Source organism: Theropithecus gelada, chromosome 10 (assembly GCF_003255815.1).
Source record: "Theropithecus gelada isolate Dixy chromosome 10, Tgel_1.0, whole genome shotgun sequence".
Lineage (NCBI taxonomy): Eukaryota > Metazoa > Chordata > Mammalia > Primates > Cercopithecidae > Theropithecus > Theropithecus gelada.
This window is the reverse complement of record NC_037678.1, coordinates 41,104,227-41,130,319: the sequence shown is the minus strand read 5'-3', so window position 1 is coordinate 41,130,319 and position 26,093 is coordinate 41,104,227. Positions and strand designations below refer to the sequence as shown.

General features: G+C 48.0%; 1 protein-coding gene across 2 annotated transcripts in view; it reads left to right on the top strand.

Moving 5' to 3' along the window:
• The window catches only part of CDH4 (cadherin 4), a 676,597-nt gene that overhangs the window by 228,229 nt on the left and 422,275 nt on the right, over positions 1 to 26,093 (top strand). The window contains exon 1 of one of the 2 annotated variants that reach the window (XM_025399163.1): positions 14,272 to 14,337. The exons of the other annotated variant lie outside the window; for it this stretch is intronic. Coding sequence (XP_025254948.1) covers positions 14,280 to 14,337 — 58 coding nt within the window. The 5' untranslated portion in view covers positions 14,272 to 14,279. Of the gene's footprint in view, positions 1 to 14,271; positions 14,338 to 26,093 lie in introns of those variants that run through there. 2 annotated transcript variants of the gene reach the window in all.

Genomic DNA, 26,093 nt, shown 5'->3' with positions numbered 1-26,093 from the left:
CATGCAGTTGGTCAGGAAGAACGTGGACCACTGTGCTTTGGGTGGCTCACATGTGCTGGGTGTTCGAGGCCTCGTGGGCACTCTGGAGAGAAGGTACCTGCGTGCTCATCGGATCCCTAAGACCAACCAGTGGGGGAAGAGCTGTCGTGACCCTTCACACCTGAACACAGAGGGCTCAGGGACACGCCCAACAGCCCAGCCGGGATTTGAACCCGCTTCACCACAGTGTTGAACCACCTTATCCAGGACCCCACAGCCCTCTTGAGGCTTAGCTGCAATGACAGGGGCCAAACCGTGTTTCCATCTCATCTATTTGCAAAGCAGATTCAATATGTTCAGAGAATAAAGGTCCCAGTGTTTTCTCCTGGGGCTAGGAAGAAAAGGCTATTGGGATGTACCTGTGAATGTCATATGAAAGGAAAGCGTTAATATGGTCACCGGCTGCCTGGTAAGAAATAAGAATTTCATCCCTTTCCAACGGCAGCTTCGTTTCGTGAAATGAATTGGCATGCTGCGCTTCATTTTCATGATTTTGGCAAAGGACTTGGGTTCTTCAAAATTGAAGTCAGCACCCCTGTTCCACTGCGTGATGTGCTTGGCAGCCGTGAGCTTCTAAAGATCTCCCCGATAGAGAATTGTATTCCATTAACTTTCTAATATAATTATAGGGTGACAGGGAGACCTGCCCAACTTTTTGTTATTCCACTCTCCAACACTTGGCTGGATTTGGGGTGGCTATTGTGGATCCCAGCACCACACTCTCTCCAAGAACATTCCCTATTGTGAAAGCATCCCGGCGGAGGAGGCTGCAGTTAGCACACCAGGGCCCTCCTTCCTCTGTGGATCCAAGCATACACAGAGCCCATCCACTCTGCCAGGGTGGTGTTGGGTCCTGGAGATACACAGCCGAAGAAGGTCCAGTCCAGGCTCCAAGCGGCAACCCCAGCCGAGGAGAGAGCTCCATGGTGCTCCGCCAGACGAGGCCCAGGTGTGAGCCCAGGGATTGCAGGGTGCTGGTGGGGAGGGTGGCTTGTTGGTCTCTTCTGCCGCCTCAGGGAAGCTGGTTCTCCATGGCGGTGATGGAGGATTCTCCTGACTCTTGCACAGAACAGGTCACTGCAGGGTGAATTGGCTCTGGCCAGGTGCCACTGCCCATCTGGTGGGCCAGACAGCTGTCTATGCTGCAGTGCCCAGGCTTGGGCCCTGTTTCTCTCAGCACTCGCCCCATACAGGTTACCATCGACACCCAGCTCCTTGGAGCAGCACTGAATTGCTTCATTCGCACGTCTACACTCTGTGTTCCTCTGATCCTCCCTTGATTGGAGAGACTCCCAACACACGCACCCACTAATTACACCGCCCCCTTGAGTCGAGACCAACAATCCGATGAATGCATCAGCTCCAAATTACTTTGACTGGATTAGGGTGCCAGAATGCCAGGCTATACCATCTAACGTGAGAGAAGTGGGGAGCGTTGGCCCACGTAGGTGAGCAATGCTTTCTTTAAACTTCCAGGATATCGCCAGCCCAAAAAATTCATAAAACACACAAAAGAAACTCAGCTAAAGGCAGTGTCCAATTCTGCTGCATTCCTTGTTTCATCCCTCCACACCACCATGCTGTAAGCAAAATATACCCCAGAAACCTGCACAGTTACACAAACGGACCTGTGTACACTGCAGCCCTGCGGCCCAGCATCAGGCTTAGGGGCTGGAGAGTGATGGGCCAGTGCCCCGCCCATGGATGGGGACTGTGCATGACTGGTGGCATTCACACATGGACATCACAGTCCCAGGACAGGTCCCGTGTCCCTGTGAGGCCTTACCCTGTTCCTCTCACAGTCCGGGAAGCATTATCAGATCCAGGCTGCAGGAGGACAAGACTGGCTATAGCTCCGAACGCTCACAGCTCAGTAAAGCCAGTGTCTGGCACGTGCTGGCCTTAGGATTTTAACCATCATTGGAAATAAACCACTTGTGTGGTGCCACCTCAGTTAATAATCCACTTTCTAAGATATAAATTTTAGGTCAGGTACAATGGCTTATGCCTGTAATCCCAGAGCTTTGGAAGGCTGAGGTGGGAGGATCGCTTGAGTCTAGGGGTTCAAGACTAGCCTGGACAACATAAGGAGATCTCATCTCTACAAAAAAAAAAAAAAAAAAATTAAGTAGCCAATTATGGTGGTGTGTGCCTGTAGTCCTAACAACTTAGGAGGCTGAAGTAGGATCATCACTTGGGCCCAGGAGTTCAAGGTTCCAATGAACTATGATTGCATTGCTGTACTCTATCCTGGGTAACAGAAAGAGACTCTGTCTCTAAAAATAATAAAATAGTAATGAGATACAAGTTCCAGTTCCCTGGATATGGTAGATGCTTGAATGGAGGTACTGTTTTATTCTCATGTGTGCCCAGTGGTGCCTGGCTGCTGATGGGCCTGGGAGTCATCAGTCAAAGTCAGCTAGATTTTCTCCTGTGTTACCTTCCAGGAGTTTTATAGTTTTGCACTTTGCATTTAGGTCTGTGATCCACTGTGAGTTAATTTTTGTGAAGGGTGTAAGGTCTATGTCCAGTTTTATTTCTGTGTCTGCGAATGTCCAGTTGTTTCAGCACCATTTGTCAAAAAGACTATCCTTTCTCCATTGAATTGCCTTTGTCTTTTGCCGAAGATCAATTGACTATAGTTACGTGAGTCTGTTTCTGGGTGGGAAGGGGGCTTTGTGGGCTGGAAGAAGTGGGAGGCCTGAGAGTGAAGTTTTCCTGAGGAAGTGAGGGGTGAGGAATGAAATTTGGGTCAGGATTATTGGCCTCGGCTCACCATGTGATTGTTAATGAATACTTCTCAGCACAGCTTTTAATTTATGTATTTATTGGTTCTCATAATGGAACCTTCATTCATTCTAACAAGTACCATGAGCTTCAGCCTCTGAATACATGAGAGGAGAATTTTAGGGAAATGGCCACAGGGAGTTTGTGTTTCAGCTTGCCCTTTAAACAACTGGAGTTGCAGTGATTTTCTGATTCTCTGCTATTTCCCCATTCCTCCCTGAACAGGTATCAGAAGGAACCGAAATGCAAGCTGACAAGGCAACCCTTCCGCAGGTTAATTTGTACTAGACCCTCAATTTTCCAGCTAGAAATCTAGCTTGAAACACTACTACTCAAACAACATCTATCAAAGCCCAACATCTGGGTCTCCCAGCTGCCAAGTTCACCCCAGGAGGACTTGTCAACATGCCAGTCTGCCTCGTAATTGAAGTACTATTCAAAGTGGCAAAGTCCTGTCCATGGAAACAGTCTGCATATGCAGTCACAACTAACTATGGGTTGGAAAAAATACAAGCTGAGGTCGGCTCTTCCTAATAGGAGCGTCTAAGCAATGCCTAAGTCTTCAAGCCATGGTTGTCAGGATATCTGTTTGTCACCCCCAGAGGCAGATGGAGGTGGTTCAATCGACGATTCTGTGGCAGGAGAAGGGCAGAATAACTTAGGCAGAGACAATCACTCAGTGCCATTTATTTGTCTTGTATGATGCCGATGATCATGGCCAGTCTTGACCTAGTATTAGCAGCAGTTGTCTGACATCACCGAGGAGGGGACCTGCTGTTGCTGCATTTCCCACGGCTATTGTTCTGACCTCCATAAAATCAAAGCTCGGAGCAGGGTGACGTGAATGTGAACAGCGGCTACAACGGAGCTTCGTACCTTTTTGACAGAACAGAGCCATTTTTAATTTTGTAAAAGATCATTCCACATTAACTCATTTGTTCAGCTCCTCTGTAAACAAACGCTTGGAGTTCACAGGAGTCCCCTAGGGAATGATCCTTCTAAGTAGCTTTGGCTCGGAGACATCCCACAGTGATGATTGCTTTAGGATTGTTTCCATTGGAGTGAATTATACTTGAGGTAGAATTTGTACTGGGCTGATTTATCTTAAATTGCAGGATAAGTTCTAAAGTACAAGAAGTATGTACTCTATAAAAAATGTCATGGGGCCTGACTGGTAGCAAGAGGACTGAACATGGAGAGATAAAAGAGAGAGAGAAAAAAAGTGGGGCTCTGCAGCTGTCAGTGTTTGATGCCCTTGTTATCAAGCCATAAGGTTGAAAATGCTTTTGATAATGTTTTTAGAACTGGGAGACCATGCTCCCATCAGTTGTTCTCTGTATTCCTTGAGTAGTCTCTAAAAAATTGGAAGAATTTGTGGGTGCACCTGAAACAGTCACCATGGACCTTGCCATTCACAGTATGTCCTCAGACTAGCCTCATCATGTTTAAAGATGCAAAGTCAGGAAGTCGGTATGTCTAGCCATCTTAAATCAGTCACTTTTTTTAAAATTCATTCATCAGTTTAGAAAAATAATGTGTTCTGTTACTTTACACTTTAATGCATTTCTGTCTAATGCACTCATTGATGACTGTGAAACACAAACAGGACTTCCCAGACCTCTGCTTGGAAGCTCCTGGGTATTAAGTTTGGGCAACCCCATCTCCTCCCAGCCTCACTAACACGGGTTCCCTCTCCTCAGGAGAACTGAGAAGAGAGCTTTGCACACGACAGCTCTACCCTTTCCAAGTGGGTCTTCAATTGCTTGACAGCCATTACTCTATCAAGCTCCTGTGCCTCTCCTGTTTGAGCAGATAGAACCAGGTTCAGACCCAGGAATTGCCCAGCGACTATTATTTAACAAGTGCATTGCGTTGGTGCAAAAGTAATTGTGGTTTTTGCCATTACTTGGGTCAGTATTATCTGTGGCCCAGCAGTTTCTTTCCTGGATTTTATCCAAAAGAAGTTAAAGAGATGCAAGAGAATGTTCCAAACCAGTTTTTGTTTTTTTTTTTTCACAGAGTGAGACGACGGAGTCTCACTCTCTCGTCCAGGCTGGAGTCCAGTGGTGCAATCTCGGCTCACTGAAACTCCACCTCCTGGGTTCAGGCCATTCTCCTGCCTCAGCCTCCCAAGTAGCTGGGACTACAGGCACCCGCCACCACGCTCAGCTAATTTTTTTGTATTTTTAGTATAGACGGGGTTTCACTGTGTTAGCCACAATGGTCTCAATCTCCTGACCTCATGATCCGCCCACCTCGGCCTCCCAAAGTGCTGGGATTACAGTCGTGAGCCACCGTGCCTGGCCCAAAGCAGCTTTTAATGGCCAAACCAAAATTACTTTTGCACCAACCTAATAGTTGTGATAAAGTGGCATTAAACTGGAAATCTAACTTGACTCGTCGCTCCTCCTTCCCCAGGGATCTGAGCCCTGATTGCTAATGACCACAATCGAGGTTGAGTTGAACCCTCAGCCAGAGTTGATTCAGCAGATTGGCCAGTCCTGACATTAATAACTTGCACGGACGCTTTGCACGCGTTAAGCAATTTCATATTCTCAGCAGTCCTAGGGAGAGGTTGCTGCCACGATCCTCAATTCGTAGGTTAAGATATTGATGCACAGCCATGAAGTGACTTGCTTTTTGAACTCAGTTTCAGAGCCTCAGAGTCCACATTCTAAACCACCGTGCTGGCCCACCAGGGGCTTCCACAAGTACTTCCATGTCAGCATTATTTGGGGATGCCTCTGAAACATACAGCTCCTGGGCCCCTCTCAGGGAGAGTCTGTCAGTAGGCCATGGGCCCAAGGAGTTGTATTTTTTTGAAAATTTTTCAGATCATTGTGATGATGGGCCAAGTTTGGGGGCTGCTGTTTTAGCTCACAAATTCCTGGCTGATGACCATCACATGGGTGTTTTTTTGTTTTTGTTTTTGTTTTCCCAAAAAGAAAATCAAACGTACACCTAATCTATGGCCCAACAATGTTTTTCCTGTATTTAATCCAAAAGAAATGAAAGACATTCAAGAGAATCGTCAAAGCAGCTTTATTCACAATAGGTAAAAAACTGGAAACAGCCCAGGTGACCAACATCATACTGGGGTTCATCCATGTGGTGGAATTCCACCCGGCAATGAGAAGGAGCAACTTGCTAGGGTGTGCAGCCGCATGGCTGAGCCTTGAAAACACACGAAGAGGAAGGGGCCTGGCTCAGCAGTGCAAGTGCACTTGTAGGTGCCTCTGGAAGAAGCCAAACTAACTGGAGGTTTAAAAGTTGTCATGGTGGCCGGGCGCAGTGGCTCATGCCTGTAATCCCAGCACTTTGGGAGGCTGAGGCGGGTGGATCATGAGGTCAGGAGTTCAAGACCAGCCTGGCCAACATGGTGAAACCCTGTCTCTATTAAAAATACAAAAATTAGCTGGACATGGTGGTGGGTGCCTGTAATCCCAGCTACTCAGGAGGCTGAGGCAGGAGAATCGTTTGAACCCGGGAGCCAGAGGTTGCAATAAGCCGAGATCACGCCATTGCACTCCAGCCTGGGTGACAGGGTGAGACTCCATCTCAAAAAAAAAAAAAAAAAAAAAATTAGTCATGGTGTTTGCCTCTGGCAGTGGTGGGAGTCGGAGTGACAGGGGGCACTCCTGGCCTGAGCAGGCCCTGCCCACAGCACACGGTAGTGTAATTGTCATGTAATGAATCCAACCGCAGGGCTCTTAAAATACCTCCCAAATCCTTAAAGAAACGTAAAGTTACATTCAGGATAATCAAAGTGCTAACAAGGATGGTTGAGTGTACTTTAGTCGTCTGATACAATTTGTGTAAGATTTATGTGGTCACACTCAGGGTATATTTGACTGATTGGAATTCCTCACCCATCCTGGATACCAAACATAGGCTGCCTGAAATCCTTGGGATCAAAGTGCCTTGTTCAAGAATAACATAGAACTTTATCACTGACTCCATTGCAATACAACATTTGGCATATGGTATAGCCAACACCTGTTATATTATAGCAGGATTTTGTTTTCTTATGTTGGGTTTTCTAATTACAAGTGTATGCATCGTATGGATAAGCCCAAAGATAGCACACTGGTTTTCAGTAGAGTTTTCTATGTGATAAGTTGGGCCAAGGCAGCTTAGATCCAACATGCCCAGCTCCACACAGGTTACTGTTGGGCTGTACACTTGGTTCTTAAGTTCATCACCTCCAACCAAGGTGGACAGTACAGCGCTCTTGCCCTGAGCATTTGCAGGACAGGTGTTCTGAGCAGGCTGTGTACGACTTGTGATGCTGGTGAACTTCACAACTGAGGGCTAGTGAAAAGGAAAAGATGAAGAAAAGGAAGACAGCACAAAAGGGTGCCTGCAACTGTGCATCATGGAGAGTTTACATAATGGAAAGAATATTAAAGATACGCACAAACTGTGATTTAAGGATACGCAAAAATTGTGATGCAGTCTTGAAGAAAGAAAGTGAAATTTTAAGACAAGTCTGCCATTGTCTCTCTGTTGTTTTGGCCCCATGTACATATATTTCCTCTGTTTTTGTTGGTGGTATTGATGTTGGTGGTGTTGATATTGATGCTAGTGGTATTGATGTTCTTGCTGTTGATGTTGCTGATGTCGGTGCCATTGTTGTTGATGTTGATGCTGATGTAATGGTGTTGATGTTGGTGGTTCCGATACTGATGGTGGTGGTGCTGATGCTGGTGGTGTTGATGTTGGTGGTATTGATGTTGATGCTGATGTTAGTGGTGGTGATGTTGATGGTATTGACGGTGGTGTTGATATTGTTGATGCTGGTGGTACTGATGTTGCTGATACTGTTAGTGGTGCTGATGTTGGTGGTGCTGATGTAAGTGGTGTCAGTATTGTTAATGTTGGTGGTGTTGATGGTGGTGGTTGGTGTCAATATTGTCGATGTTGGTAGTGTTGATATTGGTGGTATTGATGTTGCTGATGCTGATGTTGGTAGTGTCAATATTGTTGATGTTGGTGGTTTTGATGTTGGTGGTATTAATGTTGCTGATGGTGATGGTGTCAATGTTGATGTTGGTGGTGTTGATGTTGGTGGTGTCAATATTGTTGATGTTGGTGGTGTCGATGTAGGTGGTGTTGATATTGTTGATGTTTGTGATGTTGATGGTGGTGGTGTTGATGTTGATGTAGGTGGTGTCAATATTGTTGATGTTAGTGGTGTTGATGGTGGTGGTATTGGTGTTGCTGATGCTGATGTTAGTGGTGTCAATATTGTTGATATTGGTGATGTTGATGTTCTTGATGCTGATGTTGGTGGTGGTGTTGTTGATGTTGATGGTGGTACTGATGTTCCTGATACTGATGGTAGTGATGTTGATGTTGGCTGGGCTCTATGCAAGTTTGTTTTCCTGGTGAAGACTCAGATAGATAGTGACATGCTTTGTGCCAGGCACCATTTGGACTGGCAATGCCATGGTGAAAATATCAGATGAGATGCCTGCTTTCATGGAGTTCACAGTCTGGGGGTGGGGGGCAGGCATATAATGAACAAGTCCATGTACAATGAAAATATCAGGAAGCAAGAACTGCCATGTACAGAATCAAAATATTAAATATTGAAAGATAGTATAGAACGTTTGGGGAAGGGCTACTTTAAATAGTATTGTCACAGAAGACCACTCTGGGGAATCCACAGTTAAGCCAAAACCTGGATGGCAACTTGAAGCAGCCATGAAAGATGAGGGATGAGCCAAGTCAGCAGTGGAGGTGGATGGAGAATCCTTCAGCCTGGAATGGTCAACCAGGGCTTGGGATTTGCCCATGGTAGAGACATAGGTGGAACCCAGTAGGTTTGAATGAATTATGTAAATTAGACTCTAGTAAGTCGCTCAAACCCATTTTAGCTCAGGAATTTTCCTGGAAATTGACCAAAGTGGACTTTTCTATCTCTTGACTGTTTCTAGGAGACGCTGAATACAGGCCTGTGTCAGTGCTGTAGCCCACACTCGCTGTGGGCCTTTCCGGAGTTCCCTCGTCTGTGAAGTATGCTAAGCTCTGCTTAGCCTAGAGATCTGTTTCCATCATATGCAAAGCATGCTATGCCCTGCTTGGCCTAGAGATCTGTTTGGCTCCTCCTGGATAATGCCCACAAGTGACCTTTTAGTTCTCTGAGTTTTTTGCTTCTGACAGAGCAGTCTTCCCCTCTGCGGGTCATCACCTCTGTTGCCCCGTAAAAATAAGTTGTTAGGATACAAGCCGGAAAGTGGGTGCTGATGAGCTGCCTTAGGCAATGCCTTCATGGCTATAACCCGTATGCCATTCCGGCTCTTCTCCTTCACAATGGCTGGTGGCTGCCAATGAGATAAAATGGCAAGTGGTCCCTTTGTGCCTCCCTGCAGGAGACAGGTTCCCAGGGGGATATCCGCTGCACACAGGGTAGATCCCCACTCCATCTTGAGGCTGGTGGCCTTGTCTGGTTTAGTCTTCCTTCCTCTCCCCTCCTCTCATGTCTCTCTAGCCAGTCTTCTTGGATGGTAATGCTAGTCAGAGTCATGATAAACTTTCACTCCAAACCCTCTAGGGTGACCCCCCCTCCTTCCAGAAAGGGAGCAGACCCAGTGTGCATTCAGCTACAGGTGGCCCCCACCCCAGTCCTGGGAGAACAGTGGCCCATACAAATGGCCATGGAGGCAGGTAGACGCCCCTCAGATCCTGGTCCGTGGTCCTCAGTGTTCCCCGCAAACCTCCCCCTGAAATAAGACCTGAACACTCTGGAGTGGACTCTCCAGGTCTGTGTTGTGTGACAGCTCAACAGCCGCACTGCCAGACAAAGAGCGGGCTGGGGAGAAAATGGTCATCAAACTGCCGCTCATCGCACACAACTCCAGGAGCAGGTGGAGACAGGAGCGCTCAGTGGGGCCGAGCCAGGCTGGGTGTGAGCCCCTGTAAGTTCTGGAGGCTGGGTCCCAGGTTCTGACTTAAAATCACGGCTGCTGTTCATCCTCAAACTCAAGAGAAGTTTGGTGTCAAATGTTGCTTTCATCCTCCTCCTTTCTTCTAAACTCAATAAGGAGACCCCCACCTCTGCTGGCGCATGGTGTGCAAATCGCTGAAATCTACCAACTTGAATAGACTTAGAAAATCATATGCTGCTATGAAAGAAACCCATAAATGAATCTTTATATTTGAAGTTTTTTCATTTAACAAATGCATTGTTATCCATTATCCTTTCAATACTTAACAAACAACTCATAATGAAATACAGAAGGGCTCAATTGGAAGGCTTTTTTTTTTCTTTCCAAAATAGCTATTTCCTTGCAGGTAGTAATTTTGTTTCAAGAAGAGCGATGTTTAGCACCAGACTTTTTAATAAAATATGTGTGAGAGAATAACTCTTCTAAAACATTCTGTATCTACAAAAATCTATATGTGGGAGAACTTGAATTATTCTCTAATAGATTTTATTACATAGCAGTTAAGAATTTCTCTAAGAGACATCTAGTCAAAGGCATCAATTTTGGGTAACAAAGCATTGGAGAGAAAGGGACTTATTGAAAACTGGTGTTATTTGCTATTTTGTGAATTCTTTATCTGTTTCTCTAGCTATCATTTTCTTCTACAAGGTGGAGCATCTGAGGCGTGATTGAGTGTGGTAGCGCCTCGTGCATGCCTAGTGTGATCAGCTGCAAATGACTGAGCTGACGTTCATTCGTCCAACCTGCACTCTTTGGCATGGGCCCTCCGCCAGATGCCATGCCCTGCACTGGGGAAACTGAGGCTGGAAGAGGTCTATCCACAGGGAGCCACCTTGCATGGTGGGAATAACGGGCTGAGTTCAAGGTTCAGGGGCCCATGGCAGGGGCAGGAGAATCAGGGCAGGGCCCCCAAACAGCTGTTTTGATAAGTTCACATGATCCTGTAGGAGCCAATGCCATTCATTGAGGTATGAGGACCAGAAGGAGAGGGCAGTGGCCTCGTCTGTTTCATTCAGGACTTAATGTTGAGTCTGTGATGTGTCAGGCATGGTTCTGGACCTAGACCTTCAACCAGGAGAAACATGGCCCAGGCCCTGGAGCTCAGGCGCTCGAGGGGGAGCCGAACACAAGGTTTCCCACGTTAACTACAGCACAGCCTAGGAACCTCCAGGAGGAGCTGTGGGAGGAAGACCAGACACGTGGAACCTGGAGACCCCCCGCTCATCCTGGGAGGTCGCCCAAGGCTCCCTTGATAGTAGCAGCTGGGCTGCAGGGCGGCCCGGGACTGCCCAGCGGGGGAGGAGGCAGGAAACAGATGAGGCTCTGAGGTGGGATCAGCCGCTAAAGAAACTGAGAGACTGCAGCCTGGGTGACAGAGCAAGACCTTGTCTCAGAAAAAGAAAGACAGAAGGTAAGAGAGTCCCGGGCAGGCCGGGCGCTGTGGCTCATGCCTGTAATCCCAGCACTTTGGGAGGCCAAGACAGGTGGATCACCTGAGGTCAGGAGTTTGAGACCACCCTGGCCAATATGGTGAAACCCCATCTCTACTAAAAATATAAAAATTAGCTGGGCATGGTTGCAGGCACTTGTAATCCCAGCTACTCGGGAGGCTGAGACAGGAGAATCACTTGAACCCAGGAGGCGAAGGTTACAGTGAGCTGACATTGCGCCATAGCACTCCAGCCTAGGCAACAAAGTGAGACTCTATCTCAAAAAAAAAAAAAAAAAGTCCAGTGCAGCAAGCCAGGGACACACAGCAGGAGAGACGAAGGGAAGGTCCAGGTGCTGTGCCATGGAAGGGAAAGCTCCTCAAACATTTTTTTCTCTAGGTATTTCATTATGAAAATTTTCAAACTTACAGAAAATCTGAGTGAGTTGAGCAATGGACATCTATATACCCACTGTCTAGATTTTATTATTAGCCAGGCACGGTGGCTCACTCATAATCCCAGCACTTTGGGAGACCGAGGCAGAAGGATCACTTGAGGCCAGGAGTTTGAGACCAGCCTGGGAAACACAGTGAGACCCTGTCTGTATAAAAAAAAAAAAAAAAAGTAAAAATTAGCTGGGCATGGTGGTGCATGCCTGTATTCCCAGGTATTCAGGATGCTGAGGCAGGAGGATCACTTGAATCAGGAGGAAGTTGAGGCTGCAGTGAGCCGTGATCATGCCACTGCACTCCAGCCTGGGCAACAGAGCAATACCCTGTCTCAAAAAATATATATATAAAATTCACATATTCCTGTGTTTGCTTCATCCCATATCTATCCTCTGCCCATCCCTATATCCATTTTACTTTTTAATGCATTTCAAGATAAAAGTGCAGATGTCAGTATACTTCACACTTAACACTTCTGTGTGTATCTCAGTAGTGTTCAATATTCATTTACATTCATGAAGCAAAATTTCATGGAGAAAAAGGCATCCATTTTAGGCATGCATTCCCTGAGCTTTGACAAATGCTTACATTTGGGTGACCAAGACTCCAATCAAGATGCAGAACATCATTCTAGAAAGTTCTCGTGTCCTCATGCAGTCAGTACCTCCTCTGGCCCCAGAACAGCCACTGTTGTGGTTTCTTCACTATGGTTTCGCCTGTGCTGTGTTCTTTGGATGTGCTGTAGGCTTGGTTTGATGTTGGCTCTGCCTCTTCCAATGAAAACACTGCATGCAGCTTGGGCTATGATGAGTGAAGCTGCTGGGAACTTTCTTGTGCAAATCTTACTGTGGGCAGGTGTTTTTTTAATTGTTGTTTTGGGGATTTTTTTTTTTTTTTTTTTGCTTTTTGTTTTTTGTTTTTTCCAGGTGAAAGATCTTGCCTTAAGTCTCTCTTATCCAATGTTAGTATCAGCTGTGAGTAAGCCTCTTACACTCACCATTGGCATGGTATTTTTCATCTTTTGACTGTCCACCTGTCTGTGTACTCACAGTTTGTCTCTTATGAACAGCATGTCTTTGAACCTTGATTTTTTCCCCCATCCTTTCTGACAACCCTTGCCTTGTAACAAGATTCCTGATACTTTCTAGTACATTACTGGTGGGGGTGGAGTCGGATGTAACACTTGTATTTGTGTCTTTGTTTCCTCCTCTCTGTTTGTGATGTCTCTTTTCCTGCTTCTCTCCTTTCTTGTGTTAATTTGTTTTAGAATTCTGTTCATTTAGCTATAGGATTTTTAGCTCTACCTCTCTGCACTATGTTTCAGGGGTTGCTCTAGGGATTACAATATACATCACAGGCTACTGAAAGATTTGGGGTTTTTTGTTGTTGTTAAAAAAAAGAAAAAAATAAGTCCGCAGCTTGTGAAGACCAGATCGGATGCGCAGATAAACACATGAGACCAGCGAGGTGTTCCCGCCAGTTGGCCAGTTGATTCTCCCGTTAATTGAAAAAGGAGTTTCAGAGTGTTCTAGCTCAGATGACCACAGTGTACACTGTAACTCTTCCTGCCATGGAACTGTATTGATAGTGTAATCAATAATGCTGTACACACTCAGATCAGAGACACACGGCTCCGGCTTCCAGTGACACCTTTGAGAATTGTCTACTCACTGCTGAATTTTTAAAAATCCACTCTTAATATAAAAATAACATTGAATTTGAAGATGAACTCCCAGGACCACATAGTGACCCTCCTTCCCTGTTACAATCTGCAGGTAAGCCTCGCATGGCCACAGGAGGACCTCCCAAAAAACACACATGATTTAAGCAGGATCTCCAGAATCTCTGTCCAGGGTGGTCCAATCTTTTGGCTTCCCTGGGCCACATTGGAAGAGGAATTGTCTTGGGCCACACATAAAATACACTAATGGAATAGCTGATAAGCTAAAAGAAAAACGCAAAAAAGTCTCATCATGTTTTAAGAAAGGCTACAGATTTGTGTTGGGTCATATTCAAAGCCGTCCTGGGCCGCGAGTGCTCTGAGGGCCTTGGGTTGGACGAGTTTGGCCTAGCCCTTTACTCCAGCTGTCTTCTGCAAAGGACGAGGGAACCTGGTGTTCGGCCCCAGCTTCTCTCCTCGGAATGAGTTTCCTTCCAGGAGAGGATAGAACCCCACGTGTCCTGAGCCTTGAGTAGAAGAGGAGGGCGTATCGTGACTTACCGGCAGCACGGCCTCCAGGCTGCATGGTGGGGGTGGGGTTCCATGCTTACGGTGGTCCTTACTGCCCATGAAAAGGGGCTTCGGACACCCAGGTCCCTCCCGAGCCTCCCTGTACTGTGGTTGTGGAGGTCAGGCTGCCTGTGGTTGTGTTTTCGTAGCTCCTGGAGCCCTGGTCGGGGAAGCCAGTGGGCACCTTTGCCCACTCTTCTCAGCGTCAGGCAGTCAGGAGCATCTGGGTTGAAGGCACAGCCCCAGACCTTCTCGCTGCTCACTCTGGCCAGGTCCTTTCACCCCCTATGCCTCAGTTTCCCCACCTGGAAGGATAGCAGTGCCTCTTGCTCTGACCTGTTGAAGGTTATGTGGGACTGGGGTGCAGGTGTGCCTGGCTCAGGACAAGGAATCCATGAGCGGCAGCTGTGACTTCATTCTCCGCGCCTCCTTTCTACCCTGCTTTAAAGAAGGCGAGCGTGGGTGTGCTAGGGGGACTTCAGGTTGTTTGTGGGCCACCTCTTTAACTGGGCCCTGATGCTTCACACAGTGTCCCTGAGGTCACAGAGGGAGGAGGGCTCCAAGCCGGAACTTAGACCTCAGCCTGCAGACACATGACAGATCCCAACCCACAAACGCAGGCCGGTGCCACCTGCCATCCCACGAGGGCAGGAATATGGGGGCGTCGACCTTGAGCTCCTCACCTCCGTGCTGAGCAGACACCAGGAACAGGGCTTATGAGCGAGGCTTTGGGGACAATGAGGAGACCCTGAATTCATCTCCCTGAGCCGGATGCCTCTGAGTGCTCCTGCCCGCCCCCACTTGTACTATGGAACCTTGTTTTCTCCTCCCCCAGATGTGGGCGTCGATTCTGTCTGTGACAGGGGTGGCCGGAAGGGTCAGTGGCGCCATCATGCAAAGCGCCCAGGAGGCACGGGCGCAGCTTATGTGTCCCTGAGTCATGGACTCGGCCATGAGAACTATTATTATTAGTGTTATGACGACTCTCGTTGCTATGACAGCGACCCTGGGTGTGAGGGCTGTCACGTCCCTGTCAGAATCACTCTGGCGTCCTCAGCCAGGAGGAGGTGGCCCAGCCAGAGCAGGGCGTTCCCTGGCCTCGGGCTAGTCCTGTGTGTCAGTGACATGTTCACACTACTGTTGTGTTTGTCAAATAATGGAAGTATCATCATAGGCTGCGCTGGGAAATGGAAATTAAATTTTTCGGAGGATACACGGTGGTGATAAAGGATGGGCACCAAGGCAGGCACGTTGCACGACAATCACCAATTAGGAAGCCATTGCTCACTCGCGTTCCGAATTGCAGCGTGAATTAAGATGCTTGTTTGGGAACAGAGTCCCCAGTACTTGCTCATTAAATTTTCCACATCACAGACGTGGAGAGGGAGAGAAACGAAACTCAGTGTCTTCCCATCTGGGTGGCTGCCTGTGCTTACTGCGGGTCCTGTCTCAGGCCCTGTAGCTTGCTGCAAAGAGACTTGAGTAACCAGGTATATTTGTTGTGCTGGGGAAACACAGAAGGAAGGGAATGCCTGCGTTCTGCAACGTGTGCTCTCTCCTCTCAAGACGTGGAGAGGAGAAGACCTCTGGGAGGCGCAGACACTTGCATATAAGATGGTATTCGCATGAAGGCAGGGCTGTGAGACTCATGGAAAGAGGAACTGTCTCTACAGTGTTAGGCAGAGGCATTTTCTGGACATGTTAATATTTAGTCTTTATAAATTCTGTTTCCTTCATATCGTTGGCCTGTCAAGTACTTGACCTATAGCCTCACAGCCCATCCGGAGTGAGCCTTGAGGTTGAACTGGCACTGGGACCTCCAGCCCCCAGTGTAGGCACGCCCTCACCCACACGGCCGCTCTTGGTGTGGAGGCAGGAAATGCAAACTCGTCACATTCCTGGGGCACTCAGCTCTCTTTGCAGCAGTGTGCTAAGCGCGTCTCTCCTTGACATCATGTCATTGGTGTCCGCAGCAGGCAGGCCCCTGGGAGTGGCCCTGGCGAAATGGGGAGGAGAGAACTTTCTTCTCCAACAGACGGTTCATGATTTCCAAGGTGTTCTCTGGTTAAGACCAGAAACATGTTTTTGTAGAGCCCAAAACAGGCCACATCCGCTCCTGCTCTGAGCTACGATAGACTCAGGCTGGGGGAGGTGGTGCTGCCATCCGCCACCTCCAGTCTCCTTATCTGATGCTTAGAGCTTCATAGTTTAAATGGCAATCATTCCTTGAAGCCTGCAGCTTGCGATAATACAGCTAATACATTATTACATCTGGCTTCCGTGCAGAAGAGCGGCTAGAGACGGGTGGAAAGAGCCCTGAGGTGACTGAGACAAATGGAGTGTGGCCTACTTGGGAAATGCTGAAAAATGTTGGTGTTTACCTGGCTACGTACTTGGCCACGGAGAGTCCAGGTGCAAAGAATTTATTAGGTGAGCGATGCAGCTGGAACGAGGCCTGGCTGAGATTCCAGAGATGGCTGCTGCTATCTCTGCCCCCTCATCCTTGCTGAATCTCAGAACCTTTGGGCCTGCATCTCTGCAGCCCGGAGATGCTGACTCCAGTTGCCCAACAGAGCCGTGGTGAGGCTCAAAGGCCACACAGAAGGAGTGTGTTCTGGAAAGCATGCCACGCCCTGTGAACTAGAAGAAGGTACTAGAATGCTAGCTGTCTTCACGAGCACCATCCCTGCTGCTGCCTCCACCATTCATTAGGGAGCCACTCATCATGGGATGGACCACCAGACTCAACTAACGAAACTTTTCTGTTCTCTCCTTTCTAGGTAAGTGATTCCGGTGCTAATGCTGGACACGCATGTCCTTGTACATACCTGTTGCGCCTGCGAGAACATGTTCTCCGCTCCCCCCGCTCCCCTGAGGATGCCTGAGTGAGGACCCCGTGTAAAGTAAGATGAACTGAGTGGGCGCGTCAGCCCAGGCCGTTGTCCTTTAGTGGGCGTGTGAGGGCTGTGGGTCAGTTTCTAAGACTGATGGCATTGCGTGATCTTTCCTGGTCAAACTTGTGCACATGAAGAAGTGGGGTGGGGACGGGAGCAGGATGAGATAGCTAAGCAGTGCGCCAGAAAAAAATCAGTTGACATGGACGATCTAACCTGAGAAACCATCATAGAAAATGATGGAGCTCTGCTCCAACGCAGCATCTGCAAGGCCCAAATGAGATAGAACACACAGTTTCCACGTGAACTTCAAAACCTGCTCCCACGGTGAGGTGCTTTTCCCGTTTTAGCAACCTGGTGGTCTAGTGTGTCTTTTTTCCTGAGTGTAGCTTGGAAGCTTCCATCTCTAAATCTTTAACATTTTCTGGGAATTTGCTTTCTGTTTCCCAGGGTTGTCCTGGGACTGGCCTCCGATGAGGCAAAGGTTGTTCTCTTCGTGTAGCCACTGGTTCAAGAAGTGTTTGGGGTTAAAATGTTAAAAATACATAGCTAGAGATTATTTCTCCAGCTCATTGAAAGAGGAGTTACAGATGCAACGTTGTCTGTGGTTGTGTGGTTAAGAAGCGTTCCGTTCGCTCCTGAGTCATATGTGAAAAATCTTCCCTCTGACCCTGATACTGCACAATTTGTCACTGTTGGTGAGACTCATATTTGGCTGTGAGCTTCCTGGTGTCCAAAGGATAGAGGAAAATAAGAGCACTCAAAACAGTCACCAACATCATGAAGGAGAAACTACCATTATTTTCTTTTTTGTTACTGGTAGAAATTACTCTTACCAGAACTAGCTTATTCCATAAGAATTATTCTGTACTAGGGCTCCTGTGTTGGAGATATCAAATAATATATTAAACCACATTCTTAACATTTCTGGAGAAAACACAGTGGAGGGTTCCTTGTGGTGGTTTGGGGCAATTTATTTACTAAAACAGTGGGACATGGAAGCGTCGCTCACCATGAGCATTTCTGCAGGCCAAAGATAATTATGCCTAAATGAATATTCTTTTATTGGCTTGATGGAATCCCAGGGAGAACCTGGAATACCTCAAAAAATAGATGCGTTATAAATACTGTGATCGGTATTCCTCCCAGCCAGACCTTGATGAGAATTAGACAGGAGGCCCCTTGCCTGGGGTCGGGCTGCAGATGTCCTGGGGTATTGGTGGATGGAACAACTGGCTCTAAGAAACGGGACATACATGATCAGGGTGAGATCCTTTGGGGAGAGAAGCAGCTCAACTTGGGCCCACAGGAAATGTGTCCATTCAGAGTTGCAGGTGGAGCAACAGGTGAGTCAGACAGGCGTTGATTAGATCTTCAGTCGGTTGCTCCACGTTGCAAATATGAAGGACTTGCTTTTAAAAAAGGACAAAGGGGCCGGGCGCGGTGGCTCAAGCTTGTAATCCCAGCACTTTGGGAGGCCGAGACGGGCGGATCACGAGGTCAGGAGATCGAGACCATCCTGGCTAACACGGTGAAACCCCGTCTCTACTAAAAATTACAAAAAACTAGCCGGGCGAGGTGGCGGGTGCCTGTAGTCCCAGCTACTCGGGAGGCTGAGGCAGGAGAATGGCATGAACCTGGGAGGCGGAGCTTGCAGTGAGCCGAGATCCAGCCACTGCACTCCAGCCTGGGTGACAGAGCAAGACTCCGTCTCAAAAAAAAAAAAAAAAAGGACAAAGGAAAATAGGAAAAGAGGTCGTAAAAGTAAAGAGAATCAGTCAGCATTATTAAAAGTGAATAGAAAATTTCTTCTGAAAAAGCAAGTGAGTGTGGTATTTAGGATCATGAATGCTGAAGAGTAAGTGTGTCCTGGATGTTGGCGTTGGGTCATCACTGGCCCTAAATCTCCTCAAGTCTCATAGAAGGGTGTAGGTCGTATGTTAGAGGTCATACGTCATAAGGACATAGGTCGTACTTCAACCTTGAATTCAGGGAATAGCATTTGGCTTTAGGGTAATTGACTCCAATGTGGAATGAGCCACATTCTCTATGCATTGGGATAATACTTATTTATCATGAAATACATTATTATTAACTAGTGATATAAATTACTGTTTATTAAACTTATAATATTTATCATGAAATACATTATTATTAACTAATGATATAAATTACTGTTTATTAAACAATTTGTATTGAATGTTATTGAATATTATTCAACATTTCAAGCCTGTGGGTACAGTGGACACATTTTCTTGTGACTTTCATCTGAGTATCTGTTCCCACTATGTGAAGGTGTGTTTGCCGTCTGAACTCGGCGTGTCTTTGGCTCACCCAAGCGGGGAGAAGAACATGAGCCAGGTCAGCCAAGGAGGCCTTTGCCTGTGGTCTGGTTTTCTGTAGGGGCCAGAGATATGCCCCCATCCCACTCACCATCCCTGGGCCCCAGCGGCCTTCCCCATGTCCTGTTGTTGGACCGAGGCACGCCTGTCTTGGGAACAAGGACCTCACTATTTGCAACTTTCTTGGAGGGCCTTCAGGATCTCAGAGCTCTGTGCCTCAGATCCTGCAGGTAGCACTGAAGACTGGAGGCTGTTCCAATGGGGCTGGCTCTGTGGCCGGCCACGCACTGGGGCCTGAGCCTCCACTGCCCTCTGGGCTGCCCACGTCTTCCTATGGCTGAGACTGGCTTAGCCTGAAACTCAGGAGGTTCCTCTCTCAAGGAAGCCTATTAGATACTCAGATGTTCAGATTGTGGTTTTTTTTCTCACTGTCTCCAGAGACACATCTGCAACTGAAATGATGCTTGGGATGGCTCCTTAAACATGACCTTTGATAGAGGTGAGGTGTTTGTGGTGACATCCTCGGCCTTCCTTTAACTCAGGGGCTCTCGACAGGGAGGCGGGGGGGTGGCTTTTGAAGTCCGTAGAGGTGATGACTGCCCAAGATCCCACCATGGGCAATAGATCCATTTCGTCCTGACCGCATTCCTCCAGGTACAGACACGTGTGGTGGCTGCTTTGCAGCACAGCAGAGGATCCAGGCTCCAGCCCCTCGTTAAACACCCGGCCTCACCTGCATGTCAGGCACAATCTGGACATTGCAGTGACAGCGCCTTTGCCACATGCGAATCTGACTAATGGCCTAAATTGGTACCAGAAGAACAATTATGTGGGCTCTTTCCTGAGGGCTGTGCGTGGTGGCGCTACCCTTGATCTCGGCACAGAGTCGGTCAGAAAGCACACGCTCCGCTTCCGTACCCGCACACGCGTCCTTATCACTTTCACCGTTTCCTCCCCAGGGGCTTGATTTAGAAGAAGTATCTGGTTTCATGGAGAAAATAGAAGATGAAACAGCAAAGTCAGGCCACTCAAAGTGCTGCGAATGTGGGGGAAGGGGTTTCTCTTTCGTTACACGGCTCAGCGTTCGTCGTTCGCTCTTTAACATTTTGCTTAAGATGTGGGGCTGGAGGCTGTTTTCCTGGTGGAGATTATTTTAAAATCCTCATCTGCTTTCAGTCATGTCTGGGAAGGGAGGTAGGTGACGCGAGCGAGGCTGATCGGGGGGATTCGGTTCAGTGTCGGGTGTTTCACCGTTTACAGCAAAGTGGTGGCTAAAAAGAGTTAAATGAAGACAAGAGCAGGAGAGAGCAGCACCGTCGTCAGCCTGGCCTTCTGCTACCGGCCTGTCTAGAGGGTGGAAATGAACCCTGAACCCTCTGAACGCAGATCCAGTATGTCTCAGAGCGTTTCTAGGAGTTAGGCGTAGCTTCAGGACGGCCCACTTTGGAATCCAGTCAGTGGGAGCATAGTGTTAAGTTCAGGAGTGAAAGGTTCTGAGGGTGACTCTCTCTTTTGTCTTTGCAGCCTGTGATTGTAAGGAGAGAAATTAGCACTGCAGATGAAGGAGGCCGGCACTCGGCTTTGGCACTGTGCAGGGGGCCCCAGTGTCAGCGTGGACCAGGGAAAAAGTGCCCTTCCTAACGCTTGTGCCCCACTCAGCACTTGCTTAGGAAGGTCTGTGCCAGGGCCAAGGGGCATGGGTATGGCCACTTTTATTCTTTCCTGTAGAATCCATGATTGACCCTGTGCTTGGCATCCTGCCTGGCAAGCCGCAGACGCTCAATGCAGGTTGGCACGAAAAAGAAAGATGGAGGGAATTGGTACATGAGAGTCTTTGCTCTCAAGACGCTAACATTCTTGTGTGCTCTTAGGGAAATTCAGTCTTCACGTTTGCTTATGTTAAGATGAATGGGTTTATTGATTGCCCCATAGTACATGAAGGTCCACGTGGTGTTTCCATTCTTCCCTATTAATAAAAGTGGAAAATCTCTATTGATGTGTTGAGAAAGGAACTCAGACATGCAGGAATCTGCCAGGTCCATTCAAAGTCTAGAGATGGTACCAAACATAGTGGCTGAATTAGACAACTGCAGTTCAAGTATCATAAATTAACCTCACACTGGATGGGATTTGAGAGTCATTTGTTCCCCATAAGAATTCTGAACATGGAGAACAACAAAACCAAAGTGACTTTATTATTTGCGTTAAATATTTACACAGAGGGGAGTAAACAGTGTGTGACACCCTATGACAGAAATGAATCTTTCCCAAAATGACAAGTTAGGAAACGTATGCGTCCGGTGGAGAGTAAAGACGCTCGTGCATCTTCTTTGCATATGTGGTGCAAGCAAAAAGCAAAACTCTAGACAATTCTCTGTCCTTATTAAAATCCAGTTACAGTAATAGCTCAGCCTTAAACTTGAAACATTATGAATGCAATATAAATGTTTAAACAGTTTGGTTGCATAATTCTTCAGTTCACATTTCCTACCATTGGTGACCTGGTTCTCAATTGTAGCTGGCTTTCTGGGATCTATTTGGTAAAAGAAATTTCAAGACCATGCTACTGAATACATCACATTGTATCCACATTATTATTATTTTCTTTCTCCCTTAAGGATTAAGCTTCCATTTTGGCAACTTTGCCAGTTGGGCAGAATTGTAATCAGAGAATTAATTGTATCAAAGAATTAATTCAGTGGATATTTATGTGGTTCCTACTAGGTGCAGGTCATTTTGCTGTATTTACTTATAGAGATGAGTCTGCCTGCAGGAGCTGGGGAAGAAAAAGTCTGAGCCAACTCTAGCGTTGGGTCGACCTGCGTGTGATGAGAGCAGCAACTCACGAGAGGCTTTCTGGGGGTCTCGAGGGCAGGAATATTCACTGGGACTTGCTGTGTCTAACTCACTCTGGGTGGGACCTGCTGGGAGAAAGGAGAGAGGCTGGAGGGTGGTGCTGGGTAGGGTTTAAACATCTGAGAAAGGAATTATGGACCCTGGAGGTTTGCAGAATACTCAGATTTGAGCAAAGAAACAGCAAGGTCCACCTATTCAGACATGAGGCTGTGGATGCCCCAGGCTGCTAGAAGGATTAAAATTACTCGAATCGATGGCTCGTAACCACGCTGGCTTTCCAACAGTGCAGCTTCAGTGAAATATGCTCCATTTTGAGACTTTTGAGTATTTTGTTTTCCTAAGTGAGTCTGCAGCGTGTGTGAGATTGTTTAGCAGAATGTAGTTTCTTGAGTCAGATGCAATAACTAAAAATAAATACATATCCACGTATACACAACAGACATTTATAAATATATACATTTTCCCCAAAGGTAGTTTTTCCAAAAGCTAGAATAGCTTTTGGTACCACATCTAATTAGGAGATTGTAGAACAAGGCACAGCCATCTTGATTATAATGACCGTCTTCATATAATGCGGTGTTAAATTAGCTCACTCAACAGCTACTTTGTAAGTAGATTTGGTTTATTTTTAGTTCTTATTGGAAGCGGGGAATCCAAATGGAGATGGAGGGTTTTCCGGGAGCATGGGAGATTGCTGGCCAGCAGCGCATGACTGGGCTGCTCTTCTTAGAAGTTTGCTGTGTGTTGCGGGAGGAGATTTTAAGTAAAACCCACAATACAGGTGGAGTTCACTGTGTCTCAGGCACCAGCTTTCACTCTAAGAAAAAACAGATGATTTTTCTAGGGAAAAAAAAAAAAGGTACCTTCTGCAAAATACCTGACCCATACTCCTCAAACCAACCAGGTCACCAAAAACAAGGAAAATCTGAGAAACCGTCACAGCCAAGAGGTGTTTAAGGACGTGTGAGGACTCAATGTCATGTGGGATCCTGGGACAGGAAAGAGGCAATAGGGAAAAGCTGAGGCCATCTGATTGAACTCTGGACTTCATTAATAACAACGTACTGACACTCATTCTAACAAATGTTCCATACTGAGGTAAGATGTGAACAGCAGGGGAGACAGGGCGGGATCTCTCTGTGCTATCTTTGCAACTTTTCTGTAAATCTAAAACTATTCTAAAATAAAAGGCTTGCTTTAAAATGTATAAACAAGATAATTTAAAACACCCATGAGTCCACCATCAGGAAGACATGACTGTCAGGATGGGGTTGTATCCAGCTGTCTCGGTGCACACTGTTGTGCAGAGGGAGACCATACTCGGCATTCAAGTTTACTGCGTGCATTTTCCCTTCGTGTTCTGCAAACATGAGCATCCTTCCTGTGTCCCGAAAACTGTGTTTGGTCAATCAGACAGTCAGTGCGTAAATAAATGCCACCTCAGAGAACGTTGCCTCCCCCTAAGAGTGGAAGTAAATATGCAAATGATTCTATGTAACAAGACACAGAAGTCCCAGGCAGTGCGTTTGCCCCTCACTGAGCTGGGTCTTAATGCTCGCAGTGGCGGACAGCAGCCTGGAGAAGTCCCCACCAGGCGAGAAGCCAGTCCTCGGTGACCGGGGCCACTTCTCGTGCCTGTTCACCCTCAGCCACACGGGTGCCCCCACCCCCAACCCACTGGCAGGCTGAGGACTGTGCGGTCGGCCCTGAGCTCGCTAAGGACAAGCTGGGGACTGTGGCTGGGTCACCTGTATTGGGGAGGCCCCCTCGCTGACCAGAGCAGGGGGACGGTGGCAGAGCCCACTGTGATGGGTGACAGACTAGACTGTGGCAGGGTTTGTAATAGAGAACCAAGACAGGGGTGTGTGTTCAGGAGGACCTGGTGGCAGGAGGGGGCATCCAAGTGGCTTCTAAGCAGCAGTGCTGAAGGCAGGGCTGGCCTCAGGACGGGCAGTGAAGCCCAGGCGCTGCCCGCCTGGAATGCCTGGCTCAGCCTGGGTGGCCACAGGGATTTGAGCAGTTTCTTCAGCTGCTCTGAAGCAGCACAGAAACCTCTACTGGCAGCTAGGGCTGGACTGAAAGGATGCTAACTTCCTGCCCGCCTGCAGCCCAGAGGGCAAGGAGGGCTTGGGCTGGGTTGGCAAGTGGCTCAGAAATCAGGGAGCTGGGTTCCGCCCCCTCCCCACTCTGCCTCCACAGCACCAGCTGCTGTGTTAACATCCTCAGGGCAGGAGCAGCCTCTCTCCCAGGCCTCTGCCAGTGCCATCGTGGCAGATGCTCGCAGCATGGACCTGGACCTGCCTGGGTTCTAAGCCAGTCTTTGGAGGAGGTGTGGGGTTCACTGTGCCTGGTTGGAGCAGCAAACCCCACACCCCTGCAGATGGTAGGGTGGGCCCAGGCACAAAGGCCGTGGCGTCCTGCAGCAGGAGAGCCAGCTGCCTGTCTGTGGTGGGTCCACTGAGACGGTGGAGGACTTGGGGCATGAATGATGTCGCCTTGTCAGTGTCTAAGCAGAATCCCCAGCTCTCACCATCAGCCAGTGCCCAAACTATGCCTCCTGCCCACAGAGGGACCTGCCCACGGAGGGACTGATGCTGCCCCAGGGAACATTAACACAGGAGAAGTGAGACCTGGACAAGGGCAACCATGATTTTGTGACTCCAGGAGGCGGGTGACTGAGCTGTGAGACAGGCATCAGTGCCACTTGCTTTGTTGGGGTATCAAGCCAGGCTTCCTGGAGGAGGAGGAGAAGGAGGCATCCAAGATGGGCTCTGAGGGAAGCTGAGCATGTGAACGCTGAGTGGGAGGAGGGTTCTTCCCAGCCACCCAGCAGCCTGGCAAGAGGAGGGTACCAGGGTGGGGGACAGGACCATCGTGCCGGGGCCAGAGGTGCACACACAGCCGACCCACACCCCAGGGCTGAAGGCCAAGCCAGGTGGGAGGGAGGAGTCAGGGATAGGAGTGGCAGTCATGGAAGGGGAAGAAGGGGCTGAAATTCTGAGATTTGGCTGAGGCTGCACCAGTCAGCGAACAGGCTCTGGGTATCCAATATCACAGTCCAGAGGTCACTTGTCCCACCGAAGTCTCAGGAAAACAGTGGATTTCCACTGGCAGATGCTGGCGGCTGCAAGCTCTCTATGCAGCTGGCATCTCAGGATGTAATGGAGCAGAGCCTCATATTTTAGGGGTAAAAAAGGAGGGAAAGAGAGAAAAGGGGTGGGGGTATTTTTCCATATGGCGAAGGTTCTCATTAAAATCAATTGTAAACTTAGCTAATGGCTGGGTTCATGTCATTTGGAGATGGCTGTAAATATCAGCTGCATCTATATTCAGCGTTTGAAATGTTCCTATTGAAAGCCTATATAACTCTGTGAGTGTTTTCCAGTGCAGTGTTATTCATTTAAAGTTGTTTGAAAATCTGATCAGAAAGAGCTTCAACCCGGAAATTTAGTGATTTGCAATATGCCAGCATCTATGCTGTCAGCGCTCCCGCTGCGTGGAGCTCGGGAAAGGACACCCAGGAGAATGTGTACTTGGCGTGTGCTGTGTGTTTTCGGGGGGCCAGGAACGTGCATTCAGTGGGGTTTCTATTTGCCCAGGAGGATTGTGATGTAAGGCACGAGGCCTGACTCTGGAGATGTCTGGTGCATGGGAGTTTGTATGGAAGCTGGAGTTGGCCAGCCCCTGCCTTAGCCTCTGTCAAAGAGTTGGAAGGGCATATTTGCTATCGGAATGCCCACATGCCTGCTGGGCTGATGGCATTCCAAAAAGAAGAGAGATTCATTCCACATAAAATGCCACCACTGTCTACTGCCCCAGGAACGTCCCACGGGTGCCAGGGTTGATGACTGACCTCAGGACTAGGTAGCTCCCATTACTGCTTGGTGGCTGAAGACCCATAGTGGGATTATTTGGGGGATTACATTGCTGGGGAATTACATTGCTTGGGGGATTATGGGGCAGGAAGGTGTGCCCTCCGTTATTTAGAAGAGGAGGGTCAAAAAATTGTATTAGGCTATTCTTGCATTGCTATGAAGAAATACCTGAGACTGGGTAATTTATAAAGGAAAGAGGTTTAATTGGCTCATGGTTCTGCAGACTTTGCAGGAAGCACGG